This window comes from Thalassophryne amazonica, chromosome 5 (genome assembly GCF_902500255.1).
Source record: "Thalassophryne amazonica chromosome 5, fThaAma1.1, whole genome shotgun sequence".
Classification (NCBI taxonomy): domain Eukaryota; kingdom Metazoa; phylum Chordata; class Actinopteri; order Batrachoidiformes; family Batrachoididae; genus Thalassophryne; species Thalassophryne amazonica.
This window is the reverse complement of record NC_047107.1, coordinates 65,749,882-65,770,734: the sequence shown is the minus strand read 5'-3', so window position 1 is coordinate 65,770,734 and position 20,853 is coordinate 65,749,882. Positions and strand designations below refer to the sequence as shown.

Below are 20,853 nucleotides of genomic sequence, written 5' to 3'. Positions count from 1 at the left end.
TAAAATGTTTATTTCTAATATCAAGGCACAAAATAAATAACAATAATAATATTAAATATAAAGAAAACTATAATCAATGGATATTTGAAAAGGAGTGAGAAGAAAAACTTATTTACTCCCACCCCTTGTCCTTAAGTAAATAACATAATTAACTTATACTCGTGATATATGCATTAATACATATAAACATACATACATAATCAAGTACATTCATCCATCAGCACATGTATAGTCCCACATATAAATCCACATGTACCCAGTGGTGGGCACACTTCCGATAATCCGATAACAGATAATTATCGAAGATAATGTTTTCATTATCGGATTATCTTTTTAGATAACTTTAAAAACCATTATCAGACTAATTATCTTCCGATGAATTGTTGTCTGATAACTTTTAGACCGATAACGTAGCAAACGAAGCTGAACAGCAGCAAGCATTTTTAAAATTTAAAATCACTTGAGACCTACCTGTTGAAAGTTTCTTAAGAGATGTATTGTTCATGGGTTCAAATCCCCGCCTGACTGAAAAATCACTAAGGGCCCTTGGGCAAGGCCTTTAATCCCCTATTGCTCCCGGTGTGTAGTGAGCGCCTTGTATGGCAGCACCCTGACATCGGGGTGAATGTGAGGCATAATTGTAAAGCGCTTTGAGCGTCTGATGCAGATGGAAAAGCGCTATATAAATGCAGTCCATTTACCATTTGTTCTATCCTCTGCAAACAGATGTGAGCTAGTTTCAGGAGAAACCACTCTACCCTCTGCAGACAAAGGAGAATTGGTGACCAAAAAAAAAAAAAATCATTTCCTTTAACACCATACTGATACGCTGGCAATATCACCCAAGTCACCCAGAGGCATACATTTTTAACTTATGGTTCAAATTTTAACCAAACTAATTTTGGACAAGTTATTTAAAATTACTGTCATGCCTGAAGTTTTATAAAGTGAAAACATCAGATATATGTTTTAGTTTTAAAGTAATGTGCTAACTTTTAAGGTTTTGTGAGCACATGCTGTGCCCAGCAGTGCATTATGGGCAATTTCAGTACGTTCACGACAGGACAAATGCATTTCAGACACTCTGTTCAGGCTCCACGGACAGCAGCATTAAACTTTAGTGCCTAAAACTCTCGTGAATATATTCTCTGGGTTTATAGACGTTATTGTATTTGCGTTTGTTAAATTCCACGCATCTTAAATGTAGCAGAAACGGATTATCTGGAATTTTGTTTTGGCAAGTTTCAAGGCCTCTGCTGCCATCTACTGGCCAGTAGTGTTCATGGCAGTATTCGCCCTAAGTAGTAAGCGTCTGGGCACCAGTAGATGGCAGTGTTCTATTTATTTTGACCCCGGTTATATCAGATGGTTGTCAAATCAACTTTTTGGCTTTGCAAATGGCTTTTTTTTTTTTTTTTTTTTTTTTTTTTTTTTTTTTTTTTTTTTTTTTTTCAAATTAAGTTTAAAAACAAAACAACAACAACAAAAAACATTACAAGACAGCTCTGCGGTGTTTGCACAGGCACAGTGCGAGAGGTTGGATGCTTGTAGCTCTTCAGCAGCCAGACCTGAATAATATCAAACTGGTTTGATTTTCATTCGACCATACGATCGGCGATCAGGAGGTGCTCGTGAGATGTTGAACGCAGCTTGTTACTCCATGTACACTACACGATGCAGGACGCGCGATTAACCTGAAACTCGGTCCAAAAATTTCTCACACAAATGAAAAATCATCTGAAAAAGTGCCAAAACTCGCACAGTGTAAAGCCAACAGTTATGTGTCAAGACAATATTGATAAGACAATACATCATAAAACGTGCGCACGGCACTAATAAGAGCGCACATTCTCTCCACATGCAAAACATTTTGCAATGACTCTTCCAGGGCTCTGTAAAAATGCCTGTTTTTACAAATAAAAAATGGAATATTTTACAAAAGCACATTTATCTCTAAACACCACACACGACACACGTCACATTAACGTGTTGGTTTACATAATGAATTACTGAACCAATCAGTGTTTAGCAGAGGCACATTTACCCAGAATCCTTCGCGATCTGTCTGTTTTTGTTACAAAACCTCAGAATTAGTGCATTATTCAACATTAAAAGATATGTTATATTTTAACTTTGTACAAATGACAGAATTGATATTAATGGAGTTATTCTATCAGTATTCACACAAAACCATAAGTCAGGATGCCTTTATTTTTCAAGACCTCCGCCTGACCAGAGCATCGTGATTGGTAGAGAGCTAGGCTTTGTGGCTGCTTTCAGGGTGCTGTAGCCAGGTAGCTTCCAAAAGGGGGCAGCATGTTCAAACATAGAAGTGCTGACTCATTATATGGGTCTTATGTCGCTTTTTATGCTTCCAAAAGCGATTGTGGTGTTAAAACTCAAATTCAGCTTGTTAGCAGCTGCAAATGTATCAGAGACAATACTGGAATTTATCGGTTATCGGTTATCTGTAACTTCTGATACATTTTTGGGTGGTTCATCGGTTTATCTTTATCAAAGATAACTTTTCAGTTATCTGATTATCTGTTATCGAAGTTAATTTTTTGGTTATCTGTGCCCACCACTGCATGTACCATATAAACATAATACAAAGAAACACCACAAAAAAGACTAGCAAGGCTAGCCAAAGCAAGGAAAGAAGGAAAGAAAATGCGTACACATATTACCAAAAACCTGTTTCCTACCTTCTTTTGGGACCTAATAGCGCACTGAACCTGATCAGAAATGGTGCTGCTGGAGCCATTGGTTGATTTGAGATGGAATAACAAGTTTGATAAATTTTTTTCTTCGTGTTTAGATTTGGGATAGACTGTGTAGTGTTCCTATAGCATTGGTGTGAATGGAAAATAAAAGCTGTTATAAGTATTTGGAGCCTTATTCCCCTTTTGTAAACAAACTCAGCCACATGGGGTGTGCAGCCAGTACATTCTGAGCGCCGGTCCCAAGCCCGGATAAATGAGGAGGGCTGCGTCAGGAAGGGCATCCGGCGTAAAACAAGCCAACCCAACTATGCAGACTCAGAATCGAATTCCCATACCGGATCGGTCGCGGCCCGGGTTAACAACGTCCGCCACCGGTGCTATTGCCCAACAGGGTGCCGGTGGAAATTGGGCTACTGCTGGGCGAAGATGACAACGAAGAAGAGGAGGAAAACGTTGCCATGAACAGCGGGAGAAGAAGAAAACTAGAAGGGTGGAAATGAGAGTGGGGACTTTGAATGTTGGTAGTATGACTGGTAAAGGGAGAGAGCTGGCTGATATGATGGAGAGGAGAAAGGTAGACATATTGTGTGTGCAAGAGACCAAGTGGAAGGGAAGTAAGAGCAGGAGCATCGGCGGTGGGTACAAGTTGTTGTACCATGGTGAGGAGAGGAAGAGAAATGGTGTTGGGGTCATTTTAAAGGAAGACTATGTTAAAAGTGTGTTGGAGGTTAAGCGAGTGTCTGACAGGGTGATGAGTGTGAAGTTGGAAATTGAAGGGGTGATGATGAATATCATCAGTGCATATGCCCCACAGGTAGGTTGTGAGATGAAGGAGAAAGAAGATTTCTGGAGTGTTAGATGAGGTGGTGGAGAGTGTGCCCAAGCATGAAAGAGTGGTGATAGGAGCAGACTTCAATGGGCATGTTGGTGAAGGGAACAGAGGTGATGAGGAAGTAATGGGTAGATATGGTATCAAGGATAGGAATGGGGAAGGACAGATGGTAGTTGATTTTGCAAAAAGGATGGAAATGGCTGTGGTGAATACCTACTTTAAGAAAAGGGAGGAGCACAGGGTAACATATAAGAGTGGAGGAAGGTGCACACAGGTGGACTACATTCTTTATAGGAGATGCAAGCTAAAGAAATCACAGACTGTAAGGTGGTAGCAGGAGAGAGTGTCACTAGACAGCATAGGATGGTTGTTTGTAGGATGACTTTAGAGGTAAAGAAGAAGAAGAGAGTGAGAGCTCAACAAAGTATCAGATGGTGGAAGCTGAAGGAGGAAGACTGTTGTGTGAAATTTAGTGAGCAGGTGAGAGAAGCACTAGTTGGAGGGGAAGCAGTTTTGGACAACTGGAAAAGTACTGCAGATGTGGTGAGGGAGACAGCTAGGGCAGTACTGGGTATGACATCTGGACAGTGGAAGGAAGATAAGGAGACTTGGTGGTGGAATGAAGAGGTCCAGGAAAGCATAAGGAGAAAGAGGTTGGCGAAAAAGTTTTGGGATAGTCGGAGAGATGAAGAAAGTAGACAGGAGTACAAGGAGATGCGGCGTAAGGCGAGAAGAGAAGTGGCAAAAGCAAAGGAAAAGGCATATTGCGAGCTGTACAAGAAGTTGAATAGTAAGGAAGGAGAAAAGGACTTGTACCGATTGGCCAGACAAAGGGACAGAGTTGGAAAGGATGTGCAGCAGGTTAGGGTGGTAAAAGATGCACATGGTAATGTGCTGACAAGTGAGGAGTGTGTGCTGAGAAGGTGGAGGGAATATTTTGAAGAGCTGATGAATAAAGAAAATGAGCGAGAGAAAAGGCTGGATGATGTGGTGAGAGTAAATCAGGAAGTAAAAGAGATTAGCAAGGACGAAGTGAGGGCTGCTATGAAGAGGATGAAGAGTGGAAAGGCAGTTGGTCCAGATGACATTCCAATGGAGGCATGGAAATGTCTAGGAGAGATGGCAGTAGAGTTTCTAACCAGATTGTTTAATAAAATCTTGGAAAGTGAGAGGATGCCTGAGGAGTGGAGACAAAGTGTGCTGGTTCCTATTTTCAAGAACAAAGGTGATGTGCAGAGCTGCAGTAACTACAGAGGCATAAAGCTGAGCAGCCACAGCATGAAGTTATGGGAAAGAGTAGTAGAAGCTAGGCTTAGAAAACAGGTGAAGATCTGTGAGCAGCAATATGGTTTCATGCCGAGAAAGAGCACTACAGATGCAATGTTTGCTCTGAGAATACTGTTGGAAAAGTACAGAGAAGGACAGAAAGAGTTACATTGTGTGTTTGTGGACTTAGAAAAAGCTTATGATAGGGTGCCAAGAGAAGAGTTGTGGCATTGTATGAGGAAGTCTGGAGTGGCAGAGAAGTACGTTAGGGTAGTGCAGGACATGTACAAGAATAGTGTGACAGCGGTGAGATGCGCAGTAGGAATGACAGACTCATTCAAGGTGGAGGTGGGATTACACCGAGGATCAGCTCTGAGTCCTTTCTTGTTTGCAGTGGTGATGGACAGGTTGACAGATGAGATCAGACAGGAGTCCCCATGGACTATGATGTTTGCAGATGACATTGTGATCTGCATTGAGAGTAGAGAGCAAGTTGAGCCTAGCCTGGAGAGGTAGAGATATGCTTTGGAGAGAAGAGGAATGAAAGTCAGTAGAAGCAAGACTGAGTACATGTGTGTGAATGAGAGGGAGCCCAGTGGAATAGTGCAGTTACAAGGAGTAGAAGTGGTGAAAGTAGATGAGTTTAAATATTTGGGGTCAACTGTTCAAAGTAATGGAGAGTGTGGTAGAGAGGTAAAGAAGAGAGTGCAGGCAGGGTGGAGTGGGTGGAGAAAGGTGGCAGGAGTGATTTGTGACCGAAGAATATCAGCAAGAGTGAAGGGAAAAGTTTACAAAACAGTAGTGAGACCAGCTATGTTGTATGGTTTAGAGACAGTGGCACTAACAAAAAGACAGGAGGCAGAGCTGGAGGTGGCAGAGCTGAAGATGTTGAGATTCTCTTTGGGAGTGACAAGAATGGACAAGATAAGGAATGAACATATCAGAGATTCTGTTATAATCAGTCTCCTGCATGGTGATGAAAGGGAACATGGCCCTGTCGTGGCAGATATGGTTCAGTGGTGTGACGACTCCTTCTTGCAGCTGAATGTTGACAAGACAAAAGATATGGTTATTGACTTTCGGAAACGGATGTCCTCACCCAAAACCACTACAATCAAAGGCCAACAGGTGAGCATGTGGACAAACTATAAATACTTGGGAACGCTGATCGATAGCAAGTTGAACTTAATGACAATGCAGACCTGCTGTACAATAAGAGGGCAGCAGCATCTGTTTTGTCTTCGTAAGTTGTCATATTTTCAAGTGGACAGGACAATAATGACCCTATTTTTATAAATCTTGTATTGAATCGGTTTAAATTTTTCGATGATGTGCTGGACGGAAATCTCAGCATTAAGCAAGGAAGCCACTTCACAAATGTAGAATTGTGCAGCAAGCTTTTGGGGGCCCAGCAGACCTCACTGTCTGACTTGTTTTCCAGACAGGTGAGGAGGAAGGCTCAGAGAATTTTATTTGATCTGGCCCACCCTCTCCATGGTGAATTTTGTTTTTTGCCATCTGGAGCGAGGCTTAGGTTTCCTACAGTGAGGAGTAACAGATATAAGCATTCCTTTGTACCTGTGGCTATCTCTGTTCTGAATGCTGACCGGAGGAGAGAAGCAGATACATAGGGTTGATGGCAAATCGTGTTAGGTAACTCGGTTCCTTTTCCATCTAATCAGGTCTGTACTGTGTCCCCCTTGTGTACTGAATGTTTGGTGTGTTTTTTCTTTTCTTTCTTTCTTTTTTTTCTGTGCTTTTCTGTATACCCATTGCTGTACAGCTCGTTGCTCCTTTGGAGACACTGAATAAATAAAGTGAAAGTGAAAGAGGGACAGCTCAGGTGGGACGGTTTGGAGACAAAGTCAGAGAGGCGAGATTGAGATGGTTTGGACATGTGCAGAGGAGGGACCCAGGGTATATAGGGAGAAGGATGCTGAGGATGGAGCCACCAGGCAGGAGGAGAAGAGGGAGACCAAAGAGGAGGTTCATGGATGTGCTGAGAGAGGACATGCAGGTGGTTGGTGTGACAGAGGAAGATACAGAGGACAGGGTGAGATGGAAACGATTGATCTGCTGTGGCGACCCCTAACGGGAACAGCCGAAAGACAAAGAAGAAGAAGATTCCCCTTTTGTAAACACACTGCTGCTATTTTACGACTGTACGTGTTTAAAGACATTGAAAGCTTTTTCCAACACTTAATGAAGCAGAGGGAAAATTTTACTTATGAACATTCATTTTTTGATACCTGTTTATTTCAATTAATGGTCACAGGTGATCTGGAGCCTATCCCGGTGGTCACTCGGCAAGTGGCAGGGTATGCTATCGCAGGACTGACACATGTCAACAAATGGTCTGACTCACACCTACGGTCAATTTAAAGTTTCCACTTCTGGACACAGACACTGGGAGAATATATTAACTCTGAGTTTGGTCAGCTTCGTGCACTTTTTATAGCACCACAACAGAGTTACAGGACCAATAGTCTGCAGGTTTTCATTCCCACAACCATCTCTGTGCATGTTGCTGTGTTTTTAACCACATGGGTCAAAACCTTTCTTTATCCTTGATCAGTGGTTTTCAAACTGTGAGGTGTGCTCCCCCCCCCGGGGGGGGGGGGGGGGGGGGGCAGACCAACAAAAGAAGAAGGGGAAAAAGGAAAAAGAAAACATTATTAGCTAACATGCCAGGAGTAAAATGGATAAAATTTTTGTGTGTTAATCTATCAGTGAGAAGACAAACTTTAGGGCAACCAAAAACAGAAAGTGGAGGATGATCTTCATTTGCTCCTCTCCACAGTGCATCCCCGCATCAGCCACCTGTGCATGTCAAAAACCGAGACTCATTGCTCACACTAAACAAGAGGTGAGACTAGATGAGCCTGAGACTAGATGAGAGACTAAATATGCTTTATATGGTATACAAAATCGTTTTATATGGATAAGGAACAAAATTACAGTGAAAATTACACAGAAAATTCCTTTTTATGAATTGCATAAATGGTTAAAAACAATCTAAAGGGATTACACCTTTAAATAATGAGTAATGTCTGACTTCACCCGTGCCTTTCTTTTCCTCTTTGTGTGGCCTTTCTCTGGCAGGCTGTAAGATTAAGGCACTCCGAGCCAAGACCAACACCTACATTAAGACACCAGTGAGGGGTGAGCAGCCTGTCTTTGTTGTCACGGGACGCAAGGAAGATGTGGCCATGGCTAAGAGAGAGATCTTGTCTGCAGCTGAGCACTTTTCTCTCATTAGAGCTTCGCGAAACAAGGCAGGCCCTCTGTCAGCTGTAACTGGTCCTGGGACTCACGCTCTCCCTGGACAGACAACCATTCAGGTCAGCAGTCATGTGATAAATGTGTTAGTGACATTTTCTAGACGAGCAATTAAACTGGCATTCTCACATTGTGAGGAGCATTTGTTGCAGATATACTGACTGTTGTTGCCATTAGAATGATTTAATCTGTTTACATTTGTAACAGTTTCCTGTTTAAATGTATTTGCATAATACATTGTTTTATCTCTTTACACACTGCAGGTGCGAGTGCCATATCGTGTTGTTGGGCTGGTCGTTGGTCCTAAAGGTGGGTACTTAATTTATTGTGAATTCAGATGTTAACTGTTAACTTCGTGGTGGTTTCACAGAAAGGGATTCAGCCTTGTTTTAGAATAAAATGTCCGTTTGACCCCCGTTGCTCCAGCGGGGGAGAGAGAAATACTGTCCGTCCAAGCTTGCATGCATCTGGCCGTCTGGGCCAACAGCGTATTCTCAGTACTTCCTTCAGGTTGAGAATAAGATTAACTTATTTATCCTGAATGAAATTATTTTGCCAGAGTACCGAAACAGTAATTTTTTTTCTTTCTTTTTTTAAGACAGTTGCACAAAACATCCAACAATATTGCAGTATTATCCGTGGGAAGCTCGGAGTAGAGCCACTGCTCCTTCGTGTTGAAAGGAGCCAGCTGAGGCGGTTCGGGCATCTGGTAAGGATGCCTCCTGGGCACCTCCCTAGGGAGGTGTTCCAGGCACGTCCACCTGGCAGGAGACCCCAGGGAAGACCCAGGACTAGGTGGAGAGATTATATCTCCACACTGGCCTGGGAATGCCTCAGGATCCCCCAGTCAGAGGTGGTCAATGTGGCACAGGAGAGCAAAGTCTGGGGTCCCCTGTTGGAGCTGTTGCCCCCGCGACCCGATCTCAGATAAGCGGTTGAGTGAGTGAATGATATTACAATATTGAGTGAAGAGGTGCCAAATTTGGATCATATATCCACCCCTTGAAGATCTTTGTCAACTTTGATGAGTGACCTTGATTGAATTTTCAACTTCATAGAGCAAAAAAAAACAAAAAACATTAAAAACAATACTCACATTAACGTTACACTGGTTGACTACAGGGACACCAAATCTGGACCATATATGCACCTTGAATATCTTTCACGAGCCCAGTGATGAGTGACCTTGATCTAATTTTTAAGGTTACAGAGCAACAAAACCTCACAATAACTTTCCATAAGTTGGGTGCAGGGTCATCAAATTTGTGTCATATATGCAGCCCATGAAGATTATTGAAGACCTTAGATGAGTTTGATGATGAGTCACCTTGACCTACCGTATTTTCTGGACTATAAGTCGCACCGGAGTATAAGTCGCACCAGCCACTTTATCCATTATAAAGAAAAATAAACCATAAATAAGTCGCACCGGAGTATAAGTCGCACCAGCCACTTTATCCATTATAAAGAAAAATAAACCATAAATAAGGTCCACTGGACTATAAGTCCCATGGACATACAGGTATGTTAACATGAAAAGTTCAGATGATAATATTGTGACGGCTACCGTTTTCGGATGCATATTTCACCAGTCGCAACTTGTAATCTGCAGAGTATGATTTTCTTTTTGGTGGCATTTTTTCGGGCCTTCTCCGTTGTCTTGTTATGTTATCAGTAACGTTAAAATTTTATTTTTCTATGGTAGTCAGAAGTCGCAGGAACAGTTACACAAGCCTCGAGTGCCCTCTCGTGAGCTGCATTTTACCTACGGATATGTTTGTATTTTGCGGACCACATTGCGAGCCGAACCATGCAGCACCTACCTGCGCAGCTCATGACCACCCAGCGGTGTTCGATCCAAGCTCCTTCCAAGTGCAGACGCTAATCCTCCGCCGTCGCTCAGTGCTCCCATGCAGCTCTCAGCGTCAACTCTGCTCACACTGATATCCAAGGGTTGAAGCTGTTTTGTTAGCCGTCCCGGAATAAACACCATGTTCGTCTGCTTCAAACGCTTTTCACAATCATCGACGCCAGCTCCTTCCAAGTGCACACGCTAATCCTCCGCCGTCGCTCACCCAATGCTCCCACGCAGCTCTCAGCGTCAACTTAAACACTCTGCTCACATTGATATCCAAGGGTTGAAGCTGTTCTGTTCGCCATGCCGGAATAACAGCAAGCACCGTGTTCGTCAGCTTCACACGCTGTGGGTGAGGTGAGGAATACGCATCCAAAGTTCTGTTCTCTGATTGGTTATCGCGACCAGCGTGAACTATAGGATGGCCGTCATACTACAGTGCCCATGATGCATTGCATTTCCTTTTCCGGTGGCCATTTTAAAACATAGATCGACTCTGTCACGTAAAATTGTTTTGTTACAGTAAATTAATTGAGATCCTACCGGTATATTTTTCATTTATAAGTCGCACCGGAGTATAGGTCGCACCCCCGGCCAAAACATGTAAAAAAGTGCGACTTATAGTCCGGAAAATACGGTACTTTCCAAAGTCAGACAAAACAGGGCCACTAAATTTTCACTACTTATGCATAGCACGGAGGAGACTTCAACATGCCATCACACAACCAATGTGTTGCTGCACTTCATGATAAATACCACCTCAGGCAGGGTATCGCAAAGCCAGCTCGCCATCATGGTAGTGTCATCAACCTTATAGTCTCCACACTTCCCCCTCATCTGCCAGGACCCCTCCCTTTGCCAAACACAGGCCACTTTTTCAGATGGATCAACACTCAATAGCACAGGTGAAATACAATGTGCAGTGCTTATAACTCTCAAAACTAACCACCTGTCATGTGCCCGTACACTTGGTCATTCAGGCACAGATTCATCATGCCTATCCATGAGGTGCATATGTGAACCTTCTGAAGAAGGACATCTCAGTCATTGAGCAACTGGGGACAAGGGTTTCAGGCCAATATCCCACTTTTTTTCTTCTTTTTTTAAAGCCAGAACTAGTACATATTGCTTTCTAATTTTTGGATCCAAATTGTACTAGATTTGATTGAGGACAATTTTACAACTAATGGTTCCTTTTGTTTGCTCTGGATCAGTGATCAAAATGTCAGTGTTGCATTTTTATCTTGAACCAACGTGTGTCAGGAAAACCCACATATGAGCATGTTGTCTTCTTGGTGGTCACATGTGCTGTGTTAATGAGCTGGGTTTTTTGTTATAACGGCAGCTTCAGGAGTTCAAGGAGATGCTGATATTACAGCTCTTACAAGCTCCTTAAACCCCCTTTCACACCGGGCCTGCTTCGAGTTGCGTCATGCAGCGTCATGACAATGCCAAGTTGATGCAACCTGACACCACAATACCGTGAGGAGCGCAAAATGGACGCCAAAAATTAAGCATGTTTAATTTTTTTTTCTGTGTCAAGCACAGGACGCAGAAAGATAGACCAGCATCCACAGCTGAAATGTTTTTTTTTTTTTTTTTTTGTACATGCACAGTGAATGAACTCACTAAGGTGGCAATGTCTTTAGTCCCAAAGTTGCTGCCTGTGTGTAGTATGTCTTGCATGGCAGCACGCTGACAATGGTGTGCGAATACGAGGCATAATTGTAAAGCGCTTGGAACAGCATTACAGACATGCAGTCCATTTAACATTCACAGAACTGCTGCTTTTCTTAAAGGAACGCAAATATGTGAAAGCACTTGAACACCCACACAAGCATGACTGTCAGTTTGTAATGAAGCTTTTTGGAAATGTTTTGACAATTCCTACAGAATTCTTTATAGAAAAGGGAGAAATGACGGAAATATACTGTAGATTGGCTTAAACTGGGTGAAGTGAATATTATCGTGTGAGCTGGTTTCACTGTAACATCAGCTGGTTGGTACAGTCTTTAATATTCATAAAGGCTGTCCTGCAGTGACATGCTAACTTTACTTGCTGAGCTGTTGTGTTACGAGCTAATGCTTTTGATGTCTGTGTAATGTTTACACACAGACTACAGGAAGATTCTGTCTGGTCAATTCATACATTGTAGCATTGGCACAGTTGTTCATGTGGGTTTGATCCCTATATCCCCTTGAGTAAGACAAAGAACCCACAGTCTCCTCAGTCTTGGAGCACAACCTCTTCAACCCCATGCAGATGCGGGATCAAGGTGCTGAGGAAGAAGCATCTTATATTTACCAGAACCCAGTGACATCTCATTAAATGTACCTTTACATGGATGATATTTTAATCTTTATATGTTTTGATATTGACATTTTAGGTATGGGAACAATCGTTTACCAATAGGTCTGATTTTTTTTTTTTTTTAATTAAATAATGTTAAGATTGACACAAATTTTCTATTTACCCTACAAAAAAAAAAAAAAAAAAAAAATCTTTTTGTCAGGAGGGAACACCTCCTGATACACCAATGCCATCATTATGCGTCACTTCAAGGTGTTCTTAACAGCGTTAGTCATGTTCAAACATCTTTGAACAGGGTAGTTCTAGTGCAGTGTGTCCAAAGACATTTTAGAAAAGGCCAAAATTTCACTGACAAACTCATCCATCTGCTCAAAGTGAAATCATTAAATTCACCTGCAGGAGTCAGTGGCTGCAAAGAAAACCTGCACCCTCTTGGCCCTTTCTGGAATGTCCTTGGACATTCTACCTACCCTACCCTAGTGAGTACAGCTTGAAACTTGTTTGCTTGTGTTCCATTAAGGTAAAAATTTGAAGCAAAACAGCAGCTGCTGTGGTTCTGCCTGAGAATGTGGCTGGGAGCAGGTTTTGTTTTGAGCAGGTTGCCAGGTATGCGCTTTATAAGACAGCCAGTTGCCAGGTCTGCACTTTACAAGCCAGCCTCATAGGAGGTGTGCTGAAGTAACTCATTTCATCTTATTTTTGCACTTTTTCTGGATTGTGGGGGATCGTAATAGAACTGTGCCTGTGAAATAGGGGTGTTGGCCAATAACTCAAAAGGCTGGGAGCTGGTCCACGGCGTGGCTCTCATGTTAACAGCGGCCGCTCGTTGCTGCCGCATTTCTGTCCGACTCTGATCACAGAAGCAGCTTCCTCAGTGAGACTTGCCGATGTCCCACATGTAGCATCTTAGGTTAGCATGACGCAATGGAACAAACCACAAACACGTCCAGTTCCACGCTTTCGGGAGAGGCAACAAACTTTAAGAGTTCTCCTGGCCAAAGGAATGGATAGAATAAAATCTGTGATTAGATCCAGAGGCACTCAAAAAACAAAACAATAAAATCTCTCACTTTCCTCCTCAAAATTTTTCTTTGGAAAATCTGTCCACCTAATAAGCAACACTAGTTGTTTTAGTGCATCCTCGTAAAACACAAACAGTTTTGACATTCACTGTCAAAGTTCACAAAAACACTGATTTCACACTGTAAAAAATTCAATTTTCCCTCATTGATTTCAATGGAATATTTGGGGATAGGCATGGCCTGACATGATGTCATCAAAGTCAAGTTTTCTGACAGGTTCATATTTCTGAGTGTTTATAAGCAGCAGGTGAAATCAGGCTAAATTCCCCACATTTGATTTAATTTCTCAAGGCATATGGCACCAAAAATAAAATGCAATACATCAATATTTTCATAATTCTTTTATTTCGAATAGTCAGCTCATTTGACATTTTATTTACTAGTGATATGCACTTGAAGTACTTTGGTCTGATTGTGTCTTTCAGGTGCAACCATAAAACGCATTCAGCAGCAGACACACACCTACATCGTGACCCCAAGTCGTGACAAAGAGCCAGTGTTCGAGGTCACCGGTATGCCTGAGAATGTAGACCGGGCAAGGGAGGAGATCGAGGCACACATTGCCCTACGCACTGGATCTTGTGGGGGTATTGAGGCTCCTGGTGTAGACAACAATGACTTTCAATTTAATGGAACAGATGTAAGCTTTGAGGGAACGACAGCAGCCGTCAGCTTGCGGGAGGGTGGGTGGATTCAAGCGGGTTCATCATCACCAAGTGGTGGCAGCTTATTGCCAGTGAGCATCAACGGTACTCAGCGAATCAACAGCAATATTAACACCAGTGTTCGAATGTCTTCCACCTACCGGAATGACAGCTCCAGCTCCCTTGGTAGCGGCTCCAGTTCTGCTGACTCATTCTACAGCAGTGGGAATGGTAACCGAACGGCAGATTTCAGTCAGAGCGGCCCGTTCAATGCCAATGCCAACAACAATAATAGTAACTGCAGTGGGAGTTTCTGGTTTGGTGAGAATCTTCTTCCTGTAGGGACTGATGACCTGGTCACCTTAGGAGGTGGAGGTTTCTCCTCAGGATTTGATCCCTTAACCATCTCAACTGCTCAAGCCTCGCATCCTGTTGCACAGCCCCAGATCTGGAGCCCCTTTGTGGACCACCCAACTCTTCAGGCCTTTGACGCTCGTCAGAATCAGGTGTGTAATGCTGCTTATGTATTCTGGGCAAACTTTAAAGACTCATTTCACTGTGTAGTGCTTCATCTTTTCTCCATAGCCTCTTGACACAATCAAATATGTATTTGAAATTGAAAAAAAAAATATCTCCTCTATATTATCTAGAGACCTGTGGACTACTAGAAGTCAGCGAGTAATTTTCTGTAATAATGGGGTTCGATAGTGTGCTTCCACGGGCCAGTGTGTTGCACGACAGCCAACCAGAGTCCTTGTTTAAGTTAGGTTCAGCTGAGCACCTTGTTGTTGTGGGTGCGTTATTGCAATCCTGATGCTGTCACCTGCTGCAACCCGAGATTTCAGTTTTTTTTTTTTGTTTTGTTTTTTGTCGTGACAACCACCCTAAGCGACTTCATATGGAAGAGGGGGCTCCAGAGGATCTGCAGCCTGTTGAAGGCAGAGATATGATGTAGAGAATCATAGTACAAGGAGTTGAGAAATACTGTGAAATCGGGCGGAGTGATAATATGATCACAAACTGGAATGGCAGTTAAATTTCTCTTGATTTTTGTGATAAGCCTTGGTCAGTTTAACTGTATGGACAGATCTTTCCTCTCACTGTTTCATATGTGTGGTGCTGCTGCAGCCAGCAGTCAGGCAGCACTGCTGTCTCAGCAGAGGTGCGGTGCACATTTTAAAAATGGTGGCATATTTTAAAATTACTAGGAATTAAAACACTCTCCTTTACTTTAAATATACCGTCTGTTTCTTACATTCCCCTCTTACCAGTAAATCGGGTAGCAATTTCCACATCAAAAAACAGTTTTCTCCTTGCCCTATGTTGTCGTCCTGGTAACTGTAATAAAGACAGTACAGGTGTGTGGTCAGAGGAGACGAAAGAGCACATACTCCCTCCTTAGAGTAAAAGACATTTTTCAACATAATAATGACAACAATAATAATAATAAAATCTACAATTCTAAACTGCTAATGCAGTCAAGGGTGACTGAAGCCTATCCCAGTAGTCACTGGGCGACAGGTGGTGTACACTCTGGACAGGCTACCAGTCTGTCGCAGGGCAAAGTCATAATGATGATGATGATGACGACAATAAATGTATTATTAACAACTAAAACAACGGTCAATATAGGGTTCTCGCCAGTGCAGTTGAATGTAGAGGACCACTACGTTGTGATTTGGGACACTGGGATTTTTTGTCGTCCCCCCCCCCCCCCCCCCCCACTAGCAACCTGGGCTTTCCATCACAAAATGTGGCCATCAAAATGCAGGAAATTGTCTAAAAGAGGGTTATAAATTCAAAAGTTTCCTGCAGGGCAGGGGGAAGATTGCCCCGTGACCCTCCTACAATACTTGCGCCTGCAGCGCACGCCGTGTGGCCATGTCACACCAAGTTCTCCCCTATGCTGTAAAAAATTTTAGTGAGAACCCTGCATATTACTGTGTCCTAGTTTTACTACTGCGATAGTGCACTAAGTGGAATTGATAGCAAATCTGTTCGGCTGCTCCCTCGTTTTCACTTGGGGTCACCACAGTAGATCTAAAGTAGATCTGCATGTTGATTTGGCGCAAGTTTTATGAAGGATGCCCTTCCTGACGCAATTTCACAGTACATGGAGGAATGTGGCAGGGGTGAGGTTTGAACCGGAACCTTTCGCACTGAAACCAAACGCACTAACCATTTGGCCTTCACCCCTACTAAGTAGAATTGATGATGCATTAAAAAAAGTTTAAATAAAAAAAACACAGCTTTTTCATGCTAAGATTGCACCAGGGCAAAGAGAATAGAGAGATGACACTCTGTTGCATTTTAGACAATAGGCACTGGCGGGTCCTGTGGTACCAAGCTGCCATCTTGGCCTGCTGATAATAACATCAGAATTCACAAGTAATTCAGTGTAATTTAACATACTTTTTTGTCTTGTTGGATCATTATCAGGGTTTATTTTCATCGCGAGCAGAATATTGAAGACAGCTGCGGTGAACGCTGGGATCGTTGTGACTAATAAAATAATGACAGAAAAGACTTTCAGTGATTTGTGCTTGTTGGCAAGCTGAGAAACGTACCCAGAGCAAATACAGAAGGACTTATGTAAAAATTGCAGTTATTCACACACAATTCTACTATAAGGAATTAAAGTACTTCCAGACGTCTTAGGTGGATACGTTTTTATCAAGCTGTGATTTTTAACTTTGAGAGAAACAATGCCAGCAGTTCAGATTTAAAAAACTTTACTACTCTCTGTGTGCCGCCAACATGTCTGTTTCAAATGATGCAGACTTTGTTTTTGTTCACTTAAAAAATTTAAATGCAGGATGTAACAGCAATTCTTCCTGTTCACTGGCTGGGGATTTGTTTAGAATGGAAATAGACATTAACTGGGTCGGGTTTTGAGAGAAATATGAACCGCACTTCAGACAACTTGTACTCTAATGACCAACGCAAATGCAAAGTAAAGCATAATATTCCAATGTCAGCTTTGATTTCTAAGGAACATTCACAATGCTGTCAATACATGAGATCATCATTTTTCGGATGTGCACAGTTTGGATGAACAGTTTGGTTTGACCGTGGCATTGGGGGCTCATGACATGTTCTGAATATGTTAAGGCTATTCATGTGTTAATGTACTTATGGAGCCGCAGGCCCCAACCTATGCTGGGTATGCCTTTTGGATCTCACTCATAGGCCAACTCTTTCTCATGTTTTAGATAGCATCCTGTCACACAAAGTGTTGACTGTCTTGCGTATGAAAATCAACCAGTTTCTCATTTGTTATAATTGCACCACTGACACTGACTGCTTATTCACAACAAAATGATTTATTAATTTCAAGATAGATTTGAATTTGAGGAAAAACTGACACTGGCATCTGCACTGAAGACTGAAACTACCAGGCAACATTGTTAGTCCACAGCAGAGTTTGCTGACAGAAAGAAAGTTGCATTCTGATGTTACTATTAAGCATCTCATCCCATCAAATCTCAGAAGATAAGGTCCTGATTGGTACTGGGCTGGGAGGAATGTCAGGAGGTGAACATGTTTCTCTAAAATGTCAACATTTTATGGATGATAAATGTGTTGTGACTGTTTGACTTTGGCTATGTTCTGAAGCAAAAATTAACACTCACACCACAGCACAAAGCTTCTTATGGTGTTTTTTGTAGGCACGTGTGTGTGTGTGTAAATTCTTTAAACTAGTAGGTTGTGTCACTTTGTGTTTGCAGACCAGTCAACCTGGGACTCCCCGGCTCTCTCCAACTTTCTCTGTGACCGAAGCGTTGGAACACCCTCAGGCCCAGCGCGTTCACCGTGAGCGTGTTTGTTCAGCCGGGGCCATTGATTCCCACAGATTTCCCACCTACTCATCAGCCTTCTCCTCTTCCAGTGAAAGCACCACCTCCTCTTCCTCCCCTCCTGAATCATCCTTTTCCTTCCGCCCTGGATTGAATCGGCGGGGAGAGGGCAGGAGATATGCATCCACTGTATGGATAACCAGGTGATTGCTGCCTTGGTTCCCTGTGGCCATAACCACTTCTGTCTCGATTGTGCCACCCAGATTTGCCAGGGTCCAGATGCAGCGTGCCCTGTGTGCCAGTCCCCAGTCACACAGGCCATACAGCTCCGAAACATTTAAAGTTTTTTTGTTTGTTTGTTTGTTTGTTTTTATCACGCTTACACCTTGATGCAGGATGAGGATCTAGGCTCTCTAAAACTTCCAAACCCCAAATTTGCGTGAAAAACATCCTAAATCAGGTGTTGGTGTAACCTCACTCTTGTTTTGGCCCAGATGGTGTGTGATTGACAAAGTATTTGAATAAGAAATATCTGTATTTTGGGCACAGGTGAGTTTTTAGCCCGTTGATGTGCCTGCTTATTGTAAAGTCTTCTTCCTTGAGTGATTGATCAATGGAGGGTTGGAAACCTTCTTTGTAGCATCGGGTAGGGCCGTATTTTATTTTTCCATCAGAGTTACCTATTTAGTTTTTGACTATATTTTTAAATTGTGTCAATTTACATGATTGTTGGATACATTTTGTTGGCTTTTGGGCCAATATTTTGTTCTATGTCTGTTTTTTTTTAACCTTTCTTTTAATTTGCTGCCAGAGTTGTTTCTGAGCTGAATTTGTAGCCCCGTCCCTTTGCATCTGTCTTTGCAGTTGGTTTAGGAAGAAGTGAGCATGTTTATACATGCTGAGCCCTGTATATAAATATGAACAAACTAACAGTATTGTCATGACTAGATGATTGCAAGAGAATTTAATTGACTTTAAGTGCTTGCAGTAAATTTGATATAATGTACACAGGCAACATTTTCCTGGAAAAATCGCTGACAACCCTGATAGTTTTATTGCCATATACATTCAAGCCCGTAAAGCGTATCCATTCTTTTAAATGGCATGATGTTTACATGCTCCCGTGTACAAATACTCATGCGCATGTGCGCACAGACACCCTCAGAGGGTTTTAATGCCAAGTGGGATGAACCCACTGGTACATTGGCATCACTCCAACAGTGAAGTTTTTGTCTCTGTTGCCCAAATCAGAACCAATTCCGGCTTATGAAGTACTGGGATGTTATGCCACTTCAGTATTGCCACATTGCCCGTTCCATTGCCAGTTGAAAAACTGTTTACTGTAAAACTGTGCCTAATTCCCTTCCCATTTAAAAACAATAGAAACATCCGGTTCAGTGGGCATAGTGTTGCTGTCTTAAACTTGTGGCCTTTTTGGAAAGCCTATAATTAACTGAAAACAACACTTTGCAAGGTAAGACCTTTGCTCAAAATAGATTAAACTGTCAAACTGAAGAGATGCCCCTAAACTTGGATATTTGTTTTTCCCTATTTCTTTACAGCGATCGTTTATATATTTCTCTTGTGAAACACTCCCATTTACTCTCTTTTCTAACTCTCCCTCACTTTGTATGACATTTTACATTTTTATTTTATATCTTAATCTCATCCCTGTGGAGAAACCCATATTCTGTTTTGTTTTTTTTTAGCCAGAAAGCAGAAAGATGTGCACAACTTGTGCTTTTAGTAACATTCCTCATCCTGTGAAATGCATTCGCTTGAATAGGTTACAGAATTCTACTAGTTGTTGATTGACACTAAAACCTCATCTGAGAAACCTTAGAGCTGACAGTGTATGAAACCGTAGGCTGACTCCTGGAAGAATTCTCTGTACTGTACATTCAGGCTGCGGTCGTTTCAGCCATTTAAAGAGTATCCTTTGACTTGAATGTTATTGCTTCAACCTGAGGCCATCGTCTCACAGCCATGCCATGTCCTGGTTGATGTTCAGTCAAAAACTTTTCATTGTGATGCAAAATTGAGTAGGTGGTCACCTCTGGCTTTACTCTGTATTTATTTAATTCAATGTCCTAGCTACTAGGCCTATGCAAAAATGATTTTAGCATATTATATGCTTATAACTTAACATTCTGCTTTTAATTCCAGAGTTCAAACAGGCTCAAAACCTGTAGATTTTTTTTCTTTTTCCTGCTGCATATCAGTCAGACTTGAGTCAAAATCCAGTATGTTTTTTTTTTTGTTTTTTTTTAGTTTGTTTTGAAATGGTACACATTTGGTCTCATTTTTCCTGATCTCATTCTCTGTCAAGTGTCCCATTTGCCTTTTGCATATCTTATCACACTATTGACTGCTCCGATTCAGAAGATTCAGTTCTTACACCCTTCAAAATGTGCTTATATCTGCTTTTTGTGGACTGGAAAGAAAAGCAAAGGTACAACACAGTGGAAGCCATCTCAAATCTTAGCTTTAAACATCAGTGTCTTTAGACAGGATGAATGAGTTGATCAACATTTCAGAGGGGAAGAAGCAGGAATGCTGTCACCTTGGACTGTGCACTGCACAAGGTCAATACTGTTTTACTGTGTGGACATTGGACTACAGTTCCACTTGCATTCCAGTTGTAACTGGGGGTCAAATAGTATTTGAAAGTAATTTTACAGCTTTGCTTCATAAACAGTGTCTTTCTCTTATAAAATATGATTGAGATCTCTTGAGGAAATGGAACCAAACAAGTCCCAATTGTGCAAAAAAAAAAAAAAAACCCAGTCTGCTTCTGCGCCCTCGGATCTTGTATCCATCCTCAGATTTTACGTTCGTGGCTCTGAAGAGTCGATCTCTGGCTCACTTTTCTGAGGGACTGCAATACACTGTTGGCCCCCAGTTTGACACAAATCTATTGAATTTTTGTGTATGTATTATATTGCTGTTAATAACTGACAAATATACAGAACTTATTTTTATTGTTACATTTCATATATATATATATATATATATATATATATATATATAAAATATTATACATTTATCTATATTAAAATGTTTA

The 20,853-nt window shown here is 41.9% G+C and overlaps 1 protein-coding gene across 1 annotated transcript in view; it reads left to right on the top strand.

Moving 5' to 3' along the window:
* LOC117510665 (RNA-binding protein MEX3B-like) overlaps positions 1-20,572 on the top strand; it is a 54,764-nt gene extending 34,192 nt beyond the window's left edge. Inside the window, 5 exon segments of the mRNA XM_034170469.1 lie at positions 7,924-8,162; positions 8,364-8,409; positions 13,774-14,498; positions 17,721-17,940; positions 17,943-20,572. Of these exon segments, the coding sequence (XP_034026360.1) occupies positions 7,924-8,162; positions 8,364-8,409; positions 13,774-14,498; positions 17,721-17,940; positions 17,943-18,130 (1,418 nt within the window). The 3' untranslated portion in view covers positions 18,131-20,572.
* Positions 20,573-20,853: the final 281 nt, after the last annotated feature.